General features: G+C 35.5%; 1 protein-coding gene across 2 annotated transcripts in view; it reads right to left on the bottom strand.

The window, feature by feature from the left end:
- Nucleotides 1–2,989: 2,989 nt before the first annotated feature.
- phf6 (PHD finger protein 6) overlaps nucleotides 2,990–22,677 on the bottom strand; it is a 40,269-nt gene continuing 20,581 nt past the window's right edge. The window contains exons 8-11 of one of the 2 annotated variants that reach the window (XM_028815772.2): nucleotides 18,526–18,630; nucleotides 16,611–16,744; nucleotides 9,415–9,547; nucleotides 2,990–3,595 (exon numbers count right to left, since the gene is read on the bottom strand). In XM_028815772.2, coding sequence (XP_028671605.1) covers nucleotides 9,415–9,547; nucleotides 16,611–16,744; nucleotides 18,526–18,630 — 372 coding nt within the window. In that variant the 3' untranslated portion in view covers nucleotides 2,990–3,595. Of the gene's footprint in view, nucleotides 3,596–8,937; nucleotides 9,156–9,414; nucleotides 9,548–16,610; nucleotides 16,745–18,525; nucleotides 18,631–22,677 lie in introns of those variants that run through there. The other variant, XM_028815769.2, reaches the window with a different exon arrangement.

Genomic DNA, 22,677 nt, shown 5'->3' with positions numbered 1-22,677 from the left:
GATAAATGGCAATAAAGTTCAAGAAATGGAAAGAGTATGGCACAGCTGTAAATTTACAAAAACCAGGCCATTCACAAAAAACTGAGTGACCATGCAAAAAGAAGACTAGTGAGGATGGGCACCAAGTGACCCATGAGAACTCTGAAGGAAATGCCAGCTACAGTGGCTATGCATAAAACCACTGTTACCTAGGTGCTTCAACAGTTGCAGCTTTATAGGAGAGTGGCAAAGACAAAAAACACGTCTCAGCCAGAGTTTGGTAGAAAGCACATGGGAGACTTTCAAGTCATCTGGAAGAAGGTTCGATGGTCTGATGAGATGAAAATCACAGTGCATTATCAAGACACAGCATCAAGGCAGCTTTGTGCTGTGAAGATGCTTTTCTGTAGCAGGCCTTGAAAGGTTTAAGATTGTAGAGGGTAAAATGAATGCAGTAAATACAGGGAAATATTGGTGGAAAACATGATAGTTTGCAAGAAACCTGTACCTTGGCACAAGACTTCTTTTCAAGCATAACAACCCTAAGCATAATGCCAAAGCTATACAGGAATGGCTCAAAAACAACAAATGTTAATATCCTTGAGTGGCCCAGTCAGAGGCCAGATCTCAAACCATACGAAAATGTGTAGCTGTACTTGAAAAAGGCTGTTCACTCATGATCACCAAGCAATCTGTGAAAGCCTGGGCAGTTTTGCAGTGAAGAGTGGAAGAAAAACGCAGTGTCCAGCAAAGCTGATCAAGACTTGTGAACACTGACTCAGTGCTGCCATGATTGCCAACAGTACATCTACTAAATACTGGCTCAAAATGGTGAATTCTTATGTGATCAATTATTTTCTATTTGTAAATATATTAAGCTATTTTGCAGAGATCTGCTTTCACTTTGACATTAGAGTCTTTTTCTGTTGATCAATGTCAAAAAAGGCAAATTAAATCCAGTGTTTCACTGTTGTATACCAATAAAATGTGAACACTTCCAAGGGCTGAATGATTTTTAAAGGCACTGTAAGTTGATAATTAAACCAAAATCAAAAAGATCAAAAATGTAATTACAGAAAATGTATTGGTTTGTCTATGACATTAGTTAGACCTAGCCCATAGGTACTTGAACTTCCATTGATTTTTAAGTCAGTTTTTCTATCACTCATACAGTAGGGACAGATGGTGAAATTCACAAATTTCAGGTCAAAAATCAAACCCTGGACACCAGACGTGTAAAGCAGCACTGATCCTTTCATCCATGTACCATAAACTAAGCTGACACTTACTGAAATTAGAACTGACTTGATTCAGAAATTGATTTGAAACAATGTTTTACATGATACAACAAATAAACATTTCTCAGCTGATATTTGTAATATTAAAGATGGTATGCAATAAATCCAGTTTTCTAGAATTTTTTAGATTTTGCACATGAAAAGATAGCAGTACTGAAACAGCTACTGGGGGAGAGGAAGAAATGCAAAAAATCAGGGTTCCCTTTTTGTCAGAATGATTGTTTCGGACTGGAATTTCCATATGAGCAGTTACTTCAGTCACAGATAATTATTGTTATACAAAGTATGATATCTTACCACACACCTCTGGCTTCTTCTCTTGCACAAGAGGGTGCCACAAGTATGTAAGCAACTGTGTATTTACCATCCAAATCGGTCTTCTTTCTCTTTGATTGTTACAAATAACCGGACATCTGCTCTGCAATTGCTTTTTTTAATAAAATAAAAGGTCATATATATAAAAAAGCTTGCATGTCTTTTTGATGATTCAGACTAAAACAGCAAATAAATTATACCATAAGCAGATAAATGCTGAGGAAATTAAAAAAAAAAAAAAAAAAACACCACCTATTACACTTGAGCAGTATGAAGGTGACACTACTATGGTAAGGAAGCACAACAAAGTTAATTATCAATATACATACACATTTACATAATTTAGTGAGGATGGGCAGTTGTGGCATGATCCTGTAGCCACCAGTCATGTAGTCTGACATTCCAACATACTGTATTTGATTTGCCCTAAAGCTGCAGCAGTAAGCTTATGTGTATGTGACAGCTAACAACTAATGAGTGCTCAACTGGAATGCACAATACATAGAATGTGATCACAATGAAAGAAGGAATGCAGCTGTTCTGCACCTTGCAAACAGAAGAGGTTTGTTAGTCTTATGTCTTGCATCCATTATACTGTATTTCCACTTCACGTCTCTGGAAAGCATTCACTCAAGCACCAGTGCCGCCTGAAATCTTGTCAATTAGATGGCATTATTCAGTAAGCACCAAATACTTTAGAAAACTTAAAATTATACTGTAAAGTTTTTACCAAGTAGTGTAATTTATTGTCCCCTACAATTCCTACTCTTGTAAACTGACATTATCAAGATGATGAGATCCAGCAACCGCATTTGACAAGTATCTTCTCTGACTCCATGTCATGTAATGTGACATCAGCTTTAGTCTTTTTGCAAACCACCAGAAACCTCTATGGTCCTGTCTTGATCCATGGTGTGAGGTTATTATTTAACTGAGACTCCTGATCACAGGTGACAAGTTAGCTCCAACCAGAATAAAGATGATTGAAAACAATTTCAGTGTCTGAGGTATATATAAAGGCAACTTTTCTCAGCTGAAATGCACAGTATTTTGCAATTACTTTAGAAGATTTGGTGTTCTACCTTTCATGCACAGCACTTCACAGTGCAAAGCATAACATTGCAGCACATAAATGAATGTCATATTATTAAATAATACTGACTTTGCTATATTTCTAAGACACAATGTTTGACAAAATAAGTTAAGATCTAGGACCTTGCGATCCTTAACTGGAGTAAGTGGCTTTGAGAAAGTTACGTTTTATCTTATTGTTGCAAGCACACATGCAGTGTATATATATTTTAACATAAGGTGTCAATATTTTTTTTTTAATATTTAAATAACAAAAAATGTAACATACACAGGTATTTCATAAAGCACACCCAGATTCCTAAAAGGATGTCTTAAATATTTTTACTGACTTATAAAACTGCCTTTACCAAAACAGACACGCAATACAGGAAATACATTTACAAGTCACTATCTGGAGAGCGGCATTCGCCACAAGTTTTCATTACAAACATGGCTATAGGGTGTTTTAAACTCTTAATTATATTCCTCTGGAATTACAGTTACTGTTTTTGCATGTCTGTATGTTGCACAAATACAGAACAGAAAAGAAAAAAACAGTTTAATGAATCTTTGCAGCCAGTGATTAGCATTGTACTCTCGAGTGTTCTCCATCAATGCTGTGGCCAACTCGGGTATTTTCCTTCATGAAATTTGCATGTCCCCTCAACAGGTTTCTCCACAACACACATAATTCTGTTTGCTTGGCAATTCTAAATTAGTTTTGTCAGTTATTTTGCAGAAATACTCCCTGTGATGGGCTAGAATTCCAGCCATGAGCAGCTCATGGCATGCAAGCTTTACTACCAGTTTAGGCAATGAACACATCGTTCCCAGCTCTATAAAAATCAACGAAAATAGATGAATCATTGTATTTCTTGATGTATTCAATCTCTTCTGGTGAGTCTGATGAGGTCTTGCTGCCATACGTCTGCCTAAATATTCATAAAACAAACACAAGAAAGCAGAGACAAATGCAAATAACAATAGGAACTCAGTCTAAGAAATGTGTGCCATCAAAGGAACCTGTGATATGTTAACCACCATTCAAATATACAAGGCAACAATCAGTTTTCAAGGATCCTAAAGTCACTAAATAAAATTGTGTAAACAAAGCTTGTTCAGATCTTCACAAGATAAAAAATTTCAGAGACTTGACACTAGACAGAAGATGTGTAACTACATAAGGATTTTAAATCGCTCAAAATCCTTACTCGCTCTAGGAAAAGGAAAAAAGCTACGCAGTCACTTCTTTAAGAATACATATTGATCATCCTGGTACAGAGAAAAATATTTAAACTGGCCTTATGACAAATATAGATCATCTTATCTACACACATTTAATTAAATTAATTTTTATACACACCATTTCCACACGTTCAGAGCACTGTACATATACATGTATGTTTGTGTATCTACGGATATAGATGGCTGCTTAGGTTTGCAGTTTTTCAGGCTCTTCCTGCACCAAATTGCAGTAACAAATAAGGTAAGATAAGCAAAGCCCCCTTAGCACTGGTTCTATTACCATAAACCCTACCCACCTTTGGCATGATTTAGAGATAAATAAAATCTTATGCTTTAGATGTTAACTTTGTTTTCACATGAACTACTGCTCATGTGTGAAAACATTACATATTTACCATGACATTTAAAATGCAACGATGTGTAACAGAGCCATCTGCAGGCTCTTATATTCATTACAGAAGCGAGTTTAATGTACATCAAGTGTGGATTTATGGGTTCATTATTGTCACATTCAGAAAAATTCTTACTTGCAAAGGATTTGCACATAATCAAGTAACCAGAACATATTTATACTTTAGGGGCAGAATTATAATTTTTGTCCTGCACAAGTTTTCATGCCAAAGATTCAATTTAGAATCAATGGTCTTTAAAAATAAATCTTTGATTATTTATTTAAGACTAACACATGAGTAAATTACGCATTTTTGTGTTTAAAGCATTCACTCCCTCAACATCTGTTTTTCCTGGAAGAACCTCTGGAACTCCAACCCATAAACATGATATTCTTTAGTATGTGCAACACTACAAATTAACTATAAAGCACAAGAGAGAAAGAAAATGCAGACCTGCATATAACTGAACATTATGTACACAGAAGCTGAAAGAAAGATTCTGCTGCCATACTGCTCAAGGATAGTTTTTTGCCTTGTACCAGATATTGCTGGAATAGCTCTGGTCCAACAAGCCAACATGTGGTTTATGCAAGTTCAGAAAAGAATGGGATAAAAGAAAGCACTGGACAGAGAGCAGTATGATTGCATCAATAATATGACATAGTCCTTCTAAAACACTTTTATATAATGTGGAACAGAACTGTCCATTTTAATGTTAAACATTATGCTTTGAACTCAGATAGTGGAAGTTATATATTAGCACAAGGTAATGTCTAAAATACTGAGGCAGAATATGACTCTTATTACTTTTTCTAATTGCAAAGTCTTTGATCAGATTCTCAAAACTAATCTTATGTAGCACATCTGTTTCTATACTTTGTAGAGATACAGCATTCAGCCTGCCTTGTTGCATATTCTTTCTATTGGGATTTTTATTATATTTCAACTGAGAAAATGAATTCTCAGCTGAGCAATTTATCACACACACACACACACACACACACACATATATATATATATACACATATATATATACACACACACACACACGAATATACTTTTTCATTTAATGCGAGACCATTTTTGTGGAACCTGGTTCAGCTGAACCATTTGCAGTTTTCTACAAGCTGGTCCATGTCTGGAAAATGTCTGTGGTGCCCTCCTTCCCTTGATGCCCTAAACACATGCTTATTTTGCTTAATGGTTAATCCAGCCCTAATATTAATAAACAAATCCTACCTAGGGATGTCAGTTTAGTCACATTCTAAAAATCTGCAAGCGAAAAACAGAAAAGAAGGCTGGCTGAAGGCAACTGCAACATTCAGATTTAGAGTTTTGAGCAATTTTTACCCGAAACTTACCAGTGCCCAGCTACTGTTTACATTCCAGCTTGTTTAATTTGAATTCCTAATTGTCTACATATACAGCAAAGATACTGCTTCATAGAGTCACAGTGAGTACAGAATTAGACGATTCTACTTTAAAGTTTTCTCTAGATGCACAAGTTTCCTTAAACAACCCAAAATTGTGAGGCTTAAACTACTCATGTGGCTGTGTGTAATTGTGAAGGACTAACATTTCATCCAGAGTTCTTCCTTCCTGTACCAATGCTGGTATGACTGCAAGTGGCTCCCTGCAACTCTGCCAATGAAAGACAACAGTCATAAAAATGACTCATAGCACAAAATTTACATTCAGATTTAGCTTCTAGTATAGAAGAGGTTGTTTTGATTTGTGATATTTTCCCACAAAGGTATATGCACTATGATGGGACTTCTGATATTTTATTGTTGTTTTATAAACGGTTTCCAACAAACAGGTTCAAGTAATAAAAACAATAAACAGCACCTCAGCTAAACCAGTTACTAAGTGGGCTTTATCAATTTTCTTCAAAATTAGATTTATTTCTGACAGAGGACTCTTAAAAACCAAATAATTGGAATTGCTTCAGAATATTTTTCTGTTTATCATAAATTCTGTTATGATATTCATTATGCAGTCCCTTGCACTAACAAATAACTATTTGAAGATTTTAATCTATAAGGAAATTAAAATATAATTTACACAAAGAACATCTGGCATCCAGGGACATAGACATCAAAGGGCCCACTTTAGAGTTACTCATTTAAGAGAATCAACCCTCAAAAGGTCAGAATAAAGCTGCTAAGCACAAAATAAAAAAAAAAAAAAAAAAAAAAGGATGGTGTACTGAACCAATTCAATACTTTTAAAAGGAAATACAATTTAAATGTAAACTGACTAAGGGTTTTTATCTCAGTCATTTTGACTGTTAAAACATTTATATAGAAAACAATATTAAATGTCATATTAAAAGTTCTAAGAGAGTTTAAAATATGATATTAACATAACTGCAATGGAATTTAGTTTTCCTTGAGAACACACAACATGTTTATTCAACATATAGCAAATATGTAGCAGTAAAATTAAGCAATTAAACCAAATGACCTACAGCAACTATATTAAAAAATCCTGTCAGTACAGAACTAATACACTTCAAACCATTTATCAGCTGTCATTATCTTTCATTTTGAAGAGAAGTATTAATTGCTGGTGAAATGCCTTTTAAAATTAAGGTAACATAAAAGATGCTTTATTGGTTTACATTATATGTTTACTATAAAAAAAAAAGTAAAACTGAAGTTTGTGGCTATTATCCAATACGCTACACAGACATGTTGATGTCTTCCCTTATTGTCCTAACAAATTACAAGTATCACAGCACCTTCAAAGAAAGAGCTGCTTTTAGTCCACCTTAAATATGTTAATTCCCAGGCTAGCTGGATTAACACTATAATGATTTTAACTACAGAGTCTCATATCTATTGCTGGTATTTAGCATACAGTATATTGTTGGTATTGAAAAGAAAGTAGACAGGAATGCAGTGTCAACTCTGAGGTACACTATGAGAATATGTTTTTTTCCCCTAAGGGAGACAAACTTTGATATTGATGCAGCACTGGAATCATTTCAATAAAGATGTCCAGACAACTCATGTTCTTTAGGTTTTACTACGATAATGTTCCGTATGGTTCTGTGGTTAAGTGGACTATGATTGGAAATATTTTGATATTTTTCTACATTAAAACAGTAATTACGCAACATAGCATCTTGCAAAAAATAGTTCTTGTGCTAAAATGTAACATTATTTTACAATAATATTACTTCAAAGCTTCTAAAAAGACTGTAAATGTTTTACATTGTGAAACAGTGTTCCTTCAACATTTTTATAAAACAAAGAAAAAATTGCATAAAAACAGTCAATCGACACCCAAAGGTTTATGCCTTTGTAACCTCTGGTTTTTCATAGTTAGAGCAGTATCTAATACACATATTATGTACATTTCCACAAATAAAAAATATGGTCATTGCTATGAACTTAACCATATTTTAAATAAAACTGTGGTGACAAGCTTGTTTTCCTTAATAAAAAACTGAACTACAGCACAAGTATTTATTACCTTCATTCATTAATAAGATAACCCAAAAAAGGGTTTATGGATAATTGAATAAGTAATTCACAGAGTAAAATTTACTTGCTGGTTTCATAAATTGCATGATACTTTGAAGTGGACAGGATTCATTGCCATCATCACTGAGACACTTGGAATCAGACCACTATTATAAAACATTTTCAAATCCATTTAACCTATTCAGCATCACAGATATGTAGAGCCTATCCTGGCAGAATGAGACACAAAGCAGGAAAAATAGCCATGGACAGGGTCTGTCTATCATAAGAACATGTCACGTACACACCCAGACTCATACTGGGCCAATTTGGAAGCACCAATCATTCTAATTAGCCTGTCTTTGAGGAAACACGACGAACCACCTCACACAGACTCAAGAGAGACTGTACAAACTTCACATGGACAACAACCAGGAGTGGGATTCAACCTACCATGCCACCTTTATTATGTTGCACTATTACTACTTTTAGAAGTTTTAAGAAACGGGCTTAAAAAATGACTATGTATTATAGTACATACAGTAGGATTTTTCTTTTATTTTTGAGATTATGTCTACTTTCAAATATGTACAGTACTCTAAGCATGTAAATGGAAATTGCACTATACAAAAATAAATTTAATTGAAATATTGCTGTTTGCTATTCATATTCCAAGATCCTAAAGGTAACAGATACTGTACCAGTAATTGAGAGAAGTATTAAAGAGGGAAACCAGAGAGGATGTTTTTTTTTTTTTTTTTTTTTTTTTTTTTTTAAAAGTATTACACTTCTGACACCTAAGGCAGAGCTCATGCTACCAGAAGAGAATTAATCCAGGCCCACAAAATCTACTTTAAGTCATAGATTTTTCTTCTTTTTAACTGTAAGGTAATAAAATATCATACATGTTTAAAAGGAGAAAAAAAAACACAAAGAATAAGATTTGTCACAAAAAATGGAAAAAGAACAAAAAGTCATTTTTTTAAGTATTCTTTTCTTCCAATATGATATAATAAAAATACAAGCTTCTCAAAGGCTGGGTCTTTCTACTGTGGCTGTCCTTCTATATAGGGAAAGCGGCAAAAGATCCACGATACTGATTAGCCTCCAGATGAATTATGTAATTTCCCTCCCTTTATCCCCAGTGTAATAACTTAGGTCGCTGTGTTTTGGTGAGGAAAAAAAAAAAAAAAAAAAAAAAAGACACCAAAAGGCAGTAGTGTCCGGTGCCTTAACAAAATTTGGTGGGGAAGGTGTTTATGGGAGGCGGTGCTAACATCACTTGGAAGAGTTCAGACTACCAAGTTTTTCCTCTTTTTGGCTATTGGATCAGAATACAAAAATATGTACACTTTTTTCCCCCAATCTGCTGTTCTCGCCTCTGCCTGTAAAAGAAAACACATACATAAACGCTGAAAATGTTTATTTTATCTTTATGACAAAAAAAAGGCATGCTTTGCATTAAAAGTTAATATATTTTATTCACTAAAGTACTGATTAATGTAAATGGCCCACATGCTCATTTAATTCTGGGAGCAAACATTTAAGGTAAAAAGAAAAATGCATTTCCAGCTCTAGCTAAACGCCAGTAACTACTTTCAAAATTGGAAAAGTTTTAAGTAGAAATTTCTGTAACATTTTTACCTAATTGCCATTTTGCTGCAGAGGTGGATTGGTGCCCCCATGGTCAATTCCAGCCCTCTCTCGACTACGACTCTCTCGTTCCTCATCTTCCTCATCTCTTTCTTCATTACCACTGTGATTCTTACAATAAAGTCTGTGATAAAAAAAAAATCAATTTTATGTTTACAAATGGAATGACTAAATATGAAAACATAAGGAAGTTAAATTAAAGTCCAAATGCTGTCCATTCGATTTATACTGAGTGAGAAAACATAAAAAACAGACTTTAAATAAATGCATAACAATTTTCTGACAAGAAAATCTTAACTGATGTTATGGAACTGGGATTAGGGGCACCTTATAAGAGCAAATTTAATTTTTATATGTAAAAGAATAACACTGTATACATCCAAAAACCTTTGTTCATATTTTTTAGTTTACGTACAACATAATTTGAATTTAACAGAATGCTAACAACTAAAAAAATATGAACTCTATCCTTTGCATTCTGATGTATATTGCTTAAACTAAGTGCATCACATATTGAGTGAGGAGGTCGACATGGAAGCCTAATTTAATTTTTAATACTGCAAACAAACTAGAAAAAAAAAAAAAGTATCTTGATATACCATGGCAACATTTTGAACAATTAAATATGGGTCTACTAAATTTAAGTGTATTTAATATGTAAATTGATTACTTGTAAAACTGGAGGAGTTTTACACACTAAAAAAAAAAAATTGTTTCCATAAATAATAATAATAATAATTCATTACATTTATATAGCGCTTTTCTCAGTACTCAAAGCGCTATCCACACAGGGAGGAACCGGGATGTGAACCCACAAAATATGTACTATTTGTATTCCTTAGCATTATCTCCTATCAAGTTTAACATTGCCTTGAACATGTGAAGCAAAATGTCAAAATGATTTACTGTAATTAAAAGTTTTAAAAGCAAAAAAAACACACACACCAGCACAAGACTGTATAATAGGTTAAACCCAGTAGCTGCCAGAAATTGAATTTCAACAGGCATAAATAGTAAAAGGTATTACAATTAACAGCATTGTAAGATAAATATTCAGAAATGTGCTTAGAGATAAACAGTGGCATCAACTAAAATGGGTATGTCTAGAGGCTGGAATATCTCACATACACATTAGCAAACTGAAAACGTACTTTATGCTCCTACTTGTAGAAACGTGTATTACGCTTGCATGGTGCATAACCTGTCCAAGGCATGCTTTCTTACATGTCATCTTATACAGGTCTTACAAGTCAAACTTTCAAGTGGACAATATGGAACTCAAAATACACTGCCTGGCCAAAAAAAAAGTCGCCACCTGGATTTAACTAAGCAAATAGGTACAAGCCTCCTATTGGATAATTACTGCATGGGCGATAATCTTTCAGCTGGCAACAAGTTATTTAACCCCAACTGGTACAATGAGTTGCTTCTCATTTCTTAAACAACCATGTCGAAAGACACATCTCGTGGTCATGGAAAAGATGTTAGTCTGTTTGAGAAGGGTCAAATCATTGGCATGCATCAAGCAGAGAAAACATCTAAGGAGATTGCAGAAACTACTAAAATTGGGTTAAGAACTGTCCAACGCATTATTAAAAACTAGAAGGATAGTGGGGACCCATCGTCTTCGAGGAAGAAATGTGGCCGGAAAAAAATCCTGAATGATCGTGATCGGCGATCACTTAAACGTTTGGTGAAATCAAATCGAAGCAAAACAACAGTAGAACTCAGGTCTATGTTTAATAGTGAAAGTAAGAGCATTTCCACACGCACAATGTGAAGGGAACTCAAGGGATTGGGACTGAACAGCTGTGTTCCCCGATGGCACGGGCATATTCCAAGATGACAATGCCAGGATTCATCGGGCTTAAATTGTGAAAGAATGGTTCAGGGAGCATGAGACATCATTTTCACACATGGATTGACCACCACAGAGTCCAGACCTTAACCCCATTGAGAATCTTGTGCCTTCTCGTGCTGGAGAAGGCTTTGCGCAGCGGTCAGACTCTACCATCATCAATGCAAGATCTTTTTTTTTTTTTTTTTTTTTTGCAGTTTGTAAATGGTGGTTTTTATTATTTAGGGAGAAAAAAAAATCCAAACCTACATGGCCCTGTGTGAAAAAGTAATTGCCCCCTGAACCTAATAACTGGTTGGGCCACCCTTAGCAGCAATAACTGCAATCAAGCGTTTGCGATAACTTGCAATGAGTCTTTTACAGCGCTCTGGAGGAATTTTGGCCCACTCATCTTTGCAAAATTGTAGTAATTCAGCTTTATTTGAGGGTTTTCTAGCATGAACCACCTTTTTAAGGTCATGCCATAGCATCTCAATTGGATTCAGGTCAGGACTTTGACTAGGCCACTCCAAAGTCTTCATTTTGTTTTTCTTCAGCCATTCAGAGGTAGATTTGCTGGTGTGTTTTGGGTCATTGTCCTGTTGCAGCACCCAAGATCGCTTCAGCTTGAGTTGACGAACAGATGGCCGGACATTCTCCTTCAGGATTTTTTGGTTGACAGTAGAATTCATGGTTCCATCTATCACAGCAAGCCTTCCAGGTCCTGAAGCAGCAAAACAACCCCAGACCATCACACTACCACCACCATATTTTACTGTTGGTATGATGTTCTTTTTCTGAAATGCTGTGTTCCTTTAACGCCAGATGTAACGGGACATTTGCCTTCCAAAAAGTTCAACCTTTTTTTTTTTTTTTTTTAATATTTTTATTTTATTAATTTTCATTGTAATCATTCCATACAAACAGATCAATTTATAACCCAACAAATTTGAAAACAAATCAAACCCCACCCCTGAGAAGGAGAGCTTAGCTAAAGGAAAATTTCTTTAAGCTTTTTAATAAGGCAACATTAGACAAAAGAAGGGGAGAATTAAATATCTATATAAATAAGAGATGGAGAAGGGAGTTAAATGCAATAATAGTTATTTCTCTTATTCTAAAATAATATTGATTAAATCCTGCCATGTTTTGAAAAAATTTTGTACAGATCCTCTAACTGAAAATTTGATTTTTTCCAATTTCAAATAATATAAAACATCGGTTTCCCACTGACTTATAAGAGGAGAATTAGGATTCTTCCAATTTAACAAAATAAGTCTGCGTGCCAAGAGTGTAGTGAATGCAATCACCGTTTGCTTGTCCTTCATCAATGCAAGATCTTGGTGAAAAATTAATGCAACACTGGATGGAACTAAATCTTGTGACATTGCAGAAGCTTATCGAAACAATGCCGCAGCGAATGCGTGCCGTAATCAAAGCTAAAGGCGGTCCAACGAAACAGAGTGTGTGACCTTTTTTTTGGTGGCGACTTTTTTTTTGGCCAGGCAGTGTATATTAGGCCAAAAAAGAAATCTATCAGTGACACATTGTTCAAGCTTGAAATTTATTGTCATGTGTGCATACTGTAGTATGATGCAATTCTTATTTGCATGTCTGCTATAGACTAGTGACAATAACACATAATACATGCAGCACACAAAAAATACAAAAATACAGACAGTGAATATAACATCATACATTAAACACAACATCAGAAGATTTATGCAAGAAACATGCATGTAATTAGCAGCATGAGTACCTACTGAACAGTCCTATGACCTGTGGATAAAAAAAACTTGTCCCCGAATCTAAAAGTGTTAAAATGTGCTGAACCATTTGACAGAATAGAGGAGAAAGAACAGTGAGTGTAGGATGAGCGAGATCTTTAATACTAAATTCCACATCAGTGCTTGTTATATATACTGCATATATTATATATATCTTTACCAGAAAGGAGTTGTCCTGCTACTAAATTATTGAGCTGGATTCACAACAGCAGATAGATAGTGATCGGTATCGAAAACTAGTATTAAACTGGCAAAGGTTCCGGACTGGTCAGTACCAAAATATCAACAAGCTCCTGGAAAAATGGTGCCGCTATTGGTATTTTTGTAACGCAAGTCAATCCAAAATTACAAGCGTTTTAAAATACCTAACCATTCCCTAATGATGACTACACCGCAGGTGTCAGGTGATCACATTTTAGTTCTGTAGCAGCATGTGTAGAAAAGTGTAATCTATCTTTTGTAATTATTTTTTTTAGTTTTAGTTATGAACTCCCCCAAAAATCGATTATTCTTGTATATAGTTGGTAGCATCCCAACCATATTGTAAAGATCCAGCTGGAGATTCAGATGGCTATGTGGCTGGACAGCTACTGAGCACTGTGCTTTCAATAGGTGCAGGGAGATATGGAAATAAAATGCCTCAGAGTAGGAGGTCTTGGGGGGGAAAAAAAGGTGGAAGGAGCATGAGGGACAGGATGGACGGTGGAAGGTGCTGAACAGGTGCACACTGTTTCAGCACATGTGGGAACAAGAAGGAACAGCACAGACTGAACGAGCAAGTAGAGGGGAACAACAGCAATAGAGTATTGTGCTTCAGGTCGTAGCACTGAAGTAGAAGACGAGCAATGTAAAGGAGTTAAACGAGTCTGATTGTGATTAGAAAGTTGAACTTTTTCCAACGGCTAGAACAGTGGGAGTTCAGTGGAAAGGCAATAAAGGCTCATCAGTTTCAAACTAGATGTCTGCACGGGACTGCCCACCCACTGCAGCATACACTTGTCCCCATTTGTGCTGGTCCTAACCGCAGAAACACATTGCTGCTGTATGTAAAAAATTACATAAGTTTGATAAGATTGTTTAACATGATCATATACAAGGAGGGGACCAAAGCTTCCTTTTCACTTTTTTTTGGCAATGCTTTTGCTTCATCAGTATTTAATATGGATCTCAGATGGGATTTAAATACAGTCATGGCCGAAATTATCAGCACCCCTGGAAGTTTCCTTGAAAATGCACCATTTCTCCCAGAAAATTGTTGTAATTTCAAATGTTTTGGTATACACGTTTATTTCCTTTATGTGTATTGGAACACCACAAAAAAAAAAAAAACAGAAAAAAAAGCCAAATCTGACATAATTTCACACAAAACTCAAAAACCGGGCTGGACAAAATTATTGGCACCCTCTACTTAATATTTGGTTGCACGCCCTTTGGAAAAAATAACTGAAATCAAGCGCTTCCTATAACCATCAACAAGCTTGTTACACCTCTCAACTGGAACTTCCAACCACTCTTCTTTTGCAAACTGCTCAAGGTTTCTCAGATTTGAAGGGCGCCTTCTCCCAACAGCAATTTTGAGATCTCTCCATAAGTGTTCAATCGGATTTAGATCCGGACTCATTGCTGGCCACTTCAGAACTCTCCAGCGCTTTGTCTTCAACCATTTCTGAGTGCTTTTAGAGGTATGTTTGTGGTCATTGCCCTGCTGGAACACCCATGACCTCTGACGCAGACCCAGCTTTCTGACACTGGGCCCTACATTGTGCCCCAATATCTATTGGTAGTCTTCAGATTTCATGATGCCTTGTACACAGTCAAGGCATCCAGTGCCAGAGGCAGCAAAACATCCCCAAAACATCTTAGAACCTCCACCATATTTGACTGTAGGTACTGTGTTCTTTTCTTCATAGGCCTCATTCCGTTTTCTGTAAACGGAAGAATGATGAGCTTTACCAAAAAGCTCTTCCTTGGTCTCATCTGTCCACAAGACGTTCGCCCAGAAGGATTTTGGCTTCTTCAAGTACATTTTGGCAAACTCCAGTCTGGCTTTATGTTTCTGTGTCAGCAGTGGGGTCCTCCTGGCTCTCCTGCTATAGCGTTTCATTTCATTCAGATGTCGACGGATAGTTCGAGCTGACACTGTTGCACCCCTCAGTCTGCAGAACAGCTTGAATATGTTTTGAAGTTGATTGGGGTTGTTTATCCACCATTCAGACTATATTTCGTTGCAGTCTTTTATCAATTTTTCTCTTCTGTCCACATCCAGGGAGATTAGCTGCAGTGCCATGTGTTGTGAACTTCTTCATTATGTTGCGCACAGTGGACAAAGGAACATGAAGATCTCTGAAGATGGACTTGTTGATATTTTTCCACAATTTTTGTTCTCAAGTCCTCAGACAATTCTCTGCTCTTCTTTCTGTTCTCCACGCTTAGTGTGGCACACTCAGACACACAGAAAGGTTGAGTCAACTTTTCTCCATTTTAACTGGCTTCAGGTGTGATTGCTATATTGCCATCACCTGTTTCTTGCCACAGGTGAGTTCAGACGAGCATCATATGCTTGAAATAAAACGATTTACCCACAATTTTGAAAGGGTACCAATAATTTTGTCTGGCCCATTTTTGGAGTTCTGTGTGACATGATGTCAGATTTGGCTTTTTTTCTGTTTTTTTTGTGTTGTTCCAATGCACATAAAGGAAATAAACACGTATATACAAAAACATTTGTAATTGCAGTAATTTTCTGGGAGAAATGGTGCATTTTCTGGGAAAATTCCAAGGGTGTCAATAATTTTGGCCATGACTGTAATTTCTGAGCACAAGTCTGCAAAATGTTTCACAGAAAGGCTTGTTAAAGCTTTGTAAGCAGCTAATCGTTTACCGACATTTGCCTTGGCACCATACTCTCAAACTGTTGAATCACAATGAGAATGTTCCACCAGTATGTAGTCATTAAGATGGTCCATTTTCACTTTCAATGGAACAGGGGTGACCTGTGTGTTTCTGAAGCAGGTGGGAATCCTTGATTCTGCATGCGAGATATTTTAGATGTCCCTGACGTTAGTAGCTACCTGGTCACTACAGATTCCTAAAAAAAGCCCATATAATTTCATCCAGACAAGATGTATTACGGATATTGTGTAATTAAAGATACTCCTCAAATCTGCCAGACTCTGGGAAGAATGAGGCACATGGTGCATAAGATAAAAGCAACCACAGAAAGTATTGTCTTTGCAACTTAAAAAATATATTAAAAAAAAAAACAAAAAAAAAAAACAAAAAAAAAAAAAAACACAGAACCAATGAGGTGCCAATACTATACACATTGCCCCATCACAACAATAAAAAAAAATCTAAATACACTCTACAAAGAAATGTTTGCTTGAAAATATTCTTAGAAATTTTGCAATGGATTTTATTTGGGCTGCTGCTAAACAGACTTATAAGTAAACATCAATTAAACCCTTATAGAAGTAACAGAAAATGTTAATTAAATTGGGAGCTGGAAACTTAACTAGTACATAAAGTAAAACAAGGTGCTTGGCTACCAACTGCCATCTTACTTGTAGATGCCTCTTGCCATGTTCTCAATGTACTTGGCTTTGTCCTGCAGGCCACAGTGGTAATGATAGGTCTTCACACAAGCTTTGATCTCACATCCAATGGTAGCTCCTGCCTGACTACACAAGGTGCATTTCTTCAAAATAAAATGAAAGCAAGAAAGATACTTTAGTATTAAATGTTTAACACAATATATCATTCAAATGGCTCAATCCAATTCAGGCTGGATTAGATACAAGGAAAGAAACAATCCTGGGCAGTGCACCAGTTCACCACAGGACTATCACTATAGCTCAAGTCCTCAATCTCATTCTCACAGAGGCAACAATCCAGCTGACAAGTGTTTGAGACTATAGGAGGAAAACTCATGCAGATCCAGGAAAAATAAAATTCCACATACACAACAATAAGGCATAGGATTCAAAAACCAAAGGTGCTTGATCTATGGCAGTGCTCCACAACCGGTGTGCCTTGAGCCGATACAGGTGTGATGTGGTCAAATAAGACAATTTTCTAACTAAATAATATTTCAACGGTCCTCCTTAGAAACACAATAACGAGAATACATGCAATGAAATATTCGCATAAATAGCCTTTTAAAGGTTTCATAATTTTATGTGTCATTTCTCTGAAATAATAAATCCCATCGCCTGGCGTCTACGACGTAGGCCCTACGTAGTCGCCAGACAACTCCGTAGTATACTTTGATAGGCAGAGCGCTCTGTGCCCTCACCTAGATTCAATTCAAGCCGACGTATTAGTCGTGCTACGTCGCATTCACTCGTCTTGCGACAGTAGTCATCATTCATTACTATTAGTTGTGTTGCTGAATTGTGTATGGTTAACGTTCTTCGTGTGATTCATATTTAGTTTTATACCCCTTTAAATATGGATACATTTTTACGTGGAAAAGATTCGTCTTCACGTACAGATGATGAAGAACCCAGCACAAGTGTTGCAAAAAAAAAAACAAAGAAGATTGTGAAAAGGAAGTACAACGAAGACTACATTCGATATGGATTCTCGTGGTGTGGTGACGAAACGGCTCCAAAACCACAATGCATCATTTGCGGCGATCAGCTATCAAACGAGGCAATGGCACCCAGTAAACTAAATCGCCATCTAAATTCAAAGGTATCACATTAATCAGTCATTATGGTATAATAATAATTAAGATTGCATAAAAGTAAATATAGTATAGTTTTTATGTATGTATACTTATAATAAATGTATACTTATAATAAAAAATGAAAATTTATTGTAACATTTGTGTATTAAATTAATATCTATATATCAGTGGCGTAGCTGGAGATCATGTTGCCCGGGGCGGTGAAAAATTTGACGCCCTAACCCTAATTTTGTGCCTCCTCAAGGAACAAAAAAAAAAAAAAAGGAAGCTACCGTAGTTTGGACGCCCCTGACTAGCCGGCACTCGGAGCAAACCCCCCCCCCACACCACCAACCCCCCCCCGCGCCCTAGCTATGCCACTGCTATATATTTTAGCTTTTGACGTTCCGCGGAATTCTAGGAAGAACTTTGGTGTGTCGTAGGTGAGAAAAGGTTGCGGAGCACTGATCTATGGGACAGTAGCACTAACCACTAAACAACGGTACTACTTTCTCGATCAACCAACATTTCTTTGTACTGGTAACTTCAAACATTCAAGAGAATTGGCATGCATACAATGAAAGCTCAACATGGCATACAGTACTGACATCATAGCACACAACTGCCAATTTACTATCTACCCAAGTCAAATTTTAGGTAACTTGTCACCATTAACAAGAAACTTAACCAAACAGTATGTCAAATGTAATTGTTACATATGCGCCTATGCTTTTTGGGCTAAATAGTTGTTTTCAAAATGAGCACATATTCTACATATTAAGCAATATACTTAGAAAATGTTGACTTACCATTCTTTTTCCACGCTTGATTTCCTGAATGACTGTTTTAATGTCAAAGTTTCCAAACTCTGCTCTTGAAGTTGTAGTGAGTTGCACCGTACCAGAAGAAAACAACTGTAAAAGCAAAAAGTGGTAGACTTGCAGTAAAGAGATTTATGAACTTTTTAAAAATATATAACAGAAAATCTAAAATTTAATTTTGAAAATGTAAATTTTTAGTTAAATTAATGGTGGGGTTGGTGGCATATCTAGTTAGCTTCAGAAATCCTAGGTACACCTTTATTAACATTTGAGTCCTTTCCTCTAACATGCAAAACATAATTAAATTCCTACATAAAAGTGTTACATAATGTAGAAAGGAGAGGTACTGTGCTGTGGTGATCACGTTATAAATTGTAAATATGGTAATGTAATAGGTTAACATAAAACTGATACTTTTTAAAATAGTTAAGCATTACATTCACAAGTTGAACATGGTATAAAACACAAATAATTATTTGTTTTTTTCCCCATCAAGACAATTAAAAAAAAAAAAAAAAAAAGGTCATTGGCCTATATCCCTGCTACAAAATAGTAACATTCTGTTCTAAGGGTTTACCCCCCCACACTGCATGATAAGATTCATATTGGTTGTGTTCTTTAAGTTCAGGACTAGTGTCTGCATTTTGACAACTGCCCATTACAATTTAATGCAATATTGTAAATATGCACAACACACTATAAACATGAATAAAGACATGAATGGCCCTTATCTCATGTCCAGTAATGCGATGCTAGGCCAAAACTCCCTGGGGGGACATACAAATGGAAAATTTAAATTAACAAACAAGTAAACAAATGTTAATAAATTGGTTTTAAGATATGGTTGTGTTCATGAAAGTACATGCATGTTTTATGAATGATTTATAGTCTAAATATTTTACAATTTCTCAATGGTGCTTTAGTTATACTTTTGTTCATTTCACTTGTAGTTGTAAATAATTTATAAAACAACAGAAAGTTGTTCTCACTTTAAATAGAATGTACCTCTGAAAGATATACCTTGCAATTCCTAACATACTTTCTACAATTAGTTTATATGGAATAACTGTTTTAAGTACTTACTGCAGTGGATCCTCGTGTTATCAGAAGACAGTGCACAAAGTCCTGGCCCTCTTTTGTTTAGGAAAGGTTACAGTTTCTTTTACCAGAGAATTTTTTTTCCCCGTCTAGTTGTCATTTCTAGTTACCTTTTTACGGCTGAAATTTGCTGCCTCTATCTACCATGGGTCTAATACACATATTCTTTAAGGGAAGAAGGTATGTTGAATGGGATTTCTATTTTATTGTTTTTGCCAGGGAACTGAATGGGTATCGAGTATCATGAAATTAAACTAGCATTATTATTTGTTGACTGCAATCAATACCATACTGCTAAATCTGAGAATAATTTTAAATTAATTGAAATAGCTCACAATTTAATGATCAGATAAAAAGATGTTCGATATGGAAGACAGCACTTATTTGAAAAAGGGAAATAAACCTGTACATTTCCTCAATGCTGGCAAGAACGACATTTACAAAAAATGCATCTCTACAATTTAAAAGTAAGAATGGCCAGTGTATACTGGAAAATAAGAACATCAATGCAATCTTTAAGAAAATATCTGAAGATGCTATAAAAGCTCAGAAAGAGTTTGAAAACCTGTTTAGGAAAATACTTTAAGGATACACTGTAGATATTCCTCAAATTAAGGATTCACAGAAGAAAATTTTAAATAAATCGACTTCCAGTTTAAAGGTTAAAACTGCATCTTATCACTATAATCAGGGAATATGCCAGGACCTGACAACTACCCTGCAGAGTTTTATAAAATACTTAAAGATCTGTAAGATTTTTACTTTAAGTCCATCAACGAATCAATTAAAGATGTGCCTCTCCCCGAGTATATGAATACTAATAATACTGTAGAGTTATTAATAAAACAAAAACAGGAAGGAACCCTGGACTATGTGATTCATATAGACGTTTACTAGTGTTGATTGGCAAAATTCACTAAAGAATTTCTTGCATAGAATATACCGTGTTCACCAGTGACCTTATTCAATGAACATTTTCCTGGAATTTTGCTGTCCAGCTGTGCTGTGTGCAGAACTTTTATGCATGCATACTGCACCTCACATTTTACATAGTTGGCCATAATGAGAATATTATTAGTACTGCGATGAAAAATATAACAATAACCCCTGTTTGCTTGTTCACCTGCCACCACACCACATGCTAATTTTGGCCAACTGCATGTGTAATTAGCCACTGAGTGTACCTGCGAATTAAAACAAGCCTTAAAGGAGCATTCCCCACTCAAGACTATGACACTTTGGAGAGATAATAACAAAAGATTTATTACTATTTACAAGGTGTTTCTATGTTAAAGATGATAGACAGATAGGTAGATAGCAAAGCATCTGTACAGATGGATTGGAAGCAAAAAGACTTTCCAGCTGCATTGATCCACAGCTTCAAACAATGGAACGAACCAGTCCTATGCTGCTGTTTCAAGACACTCTGTGATCCTGCATATTATATATACACTGCACCATTTTAATCCACTAAAAGCTAATCCAATTCCTCTTTCACTATTGACTTCAATGTATTTTGCCGAGTTTGCGGAAGTACACAAACATTTCCAAGATTCTGTAAAACTCGCAGCGAAGCCAATTCTAAAGCCATCACTAAAGCTTATTAAATGTTGAAATGAAACTACTAGCTTAAATACTGGAGACTCAGAGAGAATCCATCACTAATATCACTGCTCATGATAAACCAGTGTTTATCAAAGGACAAAATTAATTTAATAAAACACCAGGATTTTGGTTAAGATGATGCGTTATGTTAATCTAAATGTGTCAGGCCTTCTTTTTAAAATGGATATTGATAAAGCCTGCAATACAAAGCTGAAAGATTACAAGTTTGACGTTATGAGATTTAACCTGGGTGAAGACTATTTTGTTATTATATAGTGCACCTAAAGCCACAATTCAAACCATTTCATTCAGGCTGCATTGAGCACTATGTATGAATGTTCCTTGTCACCATTACTATTCACTACATTGAATAAACCATTGGCTATAAACAGTATATTAAATGTAATTTAGACGTAATCCACATATTAAAGGGATCCATTTGGGAAGAAGACCTCAAACTTATGTTGATGTTATAATGACAGTCTTATATGACTAAGTTATTTTTGGATACCAATGGTCTCAACAATATTTGGTTAAAAAGTTAACTTTGATGAAGTCTGAGAATATACCTATAAGGAAGCTCAGGTTCACAAGAACCTGCTGATGTCAAATTATTCCATTGGAACTACAGAAACATTACATAGCTTGGGGCAAATATGACTCACAAAATCTCACATCTATATTATTTAAATGTAAGCCCTTTTCTAGCACAATTAAAGAAAAATATGTGCCAGTGGGCAAATTTACCAATATCCTTTCTCAGCAGAATTCTCTGGACAAAAGCAATATGGACTCCTCTATCCTCATTAAATAGTATTCACTCCCTTGACCAAGAGAGACATTAAGGATCTGAAATTCATTTGGATAGGAATAAAACCTGAAAACTAGAGATTTTACAGTTACACAAGGATTATGGCAGATGTCCTCTACAGCTACAGTGTTTGGATTCGGAACTAGGAATGCCAGAATACTAAAATGTTTGTATTCAATGCCAGTACTAGAGAAATTTCAAGATTCCTCGATACCTATTCAATACCAAGGCAAAAACGAAAATCCTATTCAACGGTTTTTATTAAAAGCACCTTTCTTATTCAAGTGAACAATACTGTACCTTTTTCTGTAAAAGAATATAAAATATATAAATACTAACATTGGCTAGTGGTATATCCATAAAGCAGTTACCCAATTATTTAAGTAAACTACTATTGGCATTTATTAAATATCAAAATAAAATGCAGACCTTGAATTTAATGTGTGATACACATGATGATTCATTCAGCGTAACAACAAACGGGAAATTTTATAATTGGGAGGGATTTCAGCATAAGGTTTATAAAGAACGGTATCACCATGGACTATGAAATTTATCATAGAATCTAAACATTCCAAATTTATTTGTTGACATTTTCTCTCTATTAACTGAAAAATACTGTTTAA

This window comes from Erpetoichthys calabaricus, chromosome 12, assembly GCF_900747795.2.
Source record: "Erpetoichthys calabaricus chromosome 12, fErpCal1.3, whole genome shotgun sequence".
NCBI classification, from domain to species: Eukaryota; Metazoa; Chordata; class Cladistia; order Polypteriformes; family Polypteridae; genus Erpetoichthys; species Erpetoichthys calabaricus.
Note: the sequence above shows the minus strand (reverse complement) of the source record. Positions and strands in the feature narration are given on the sequence as shown.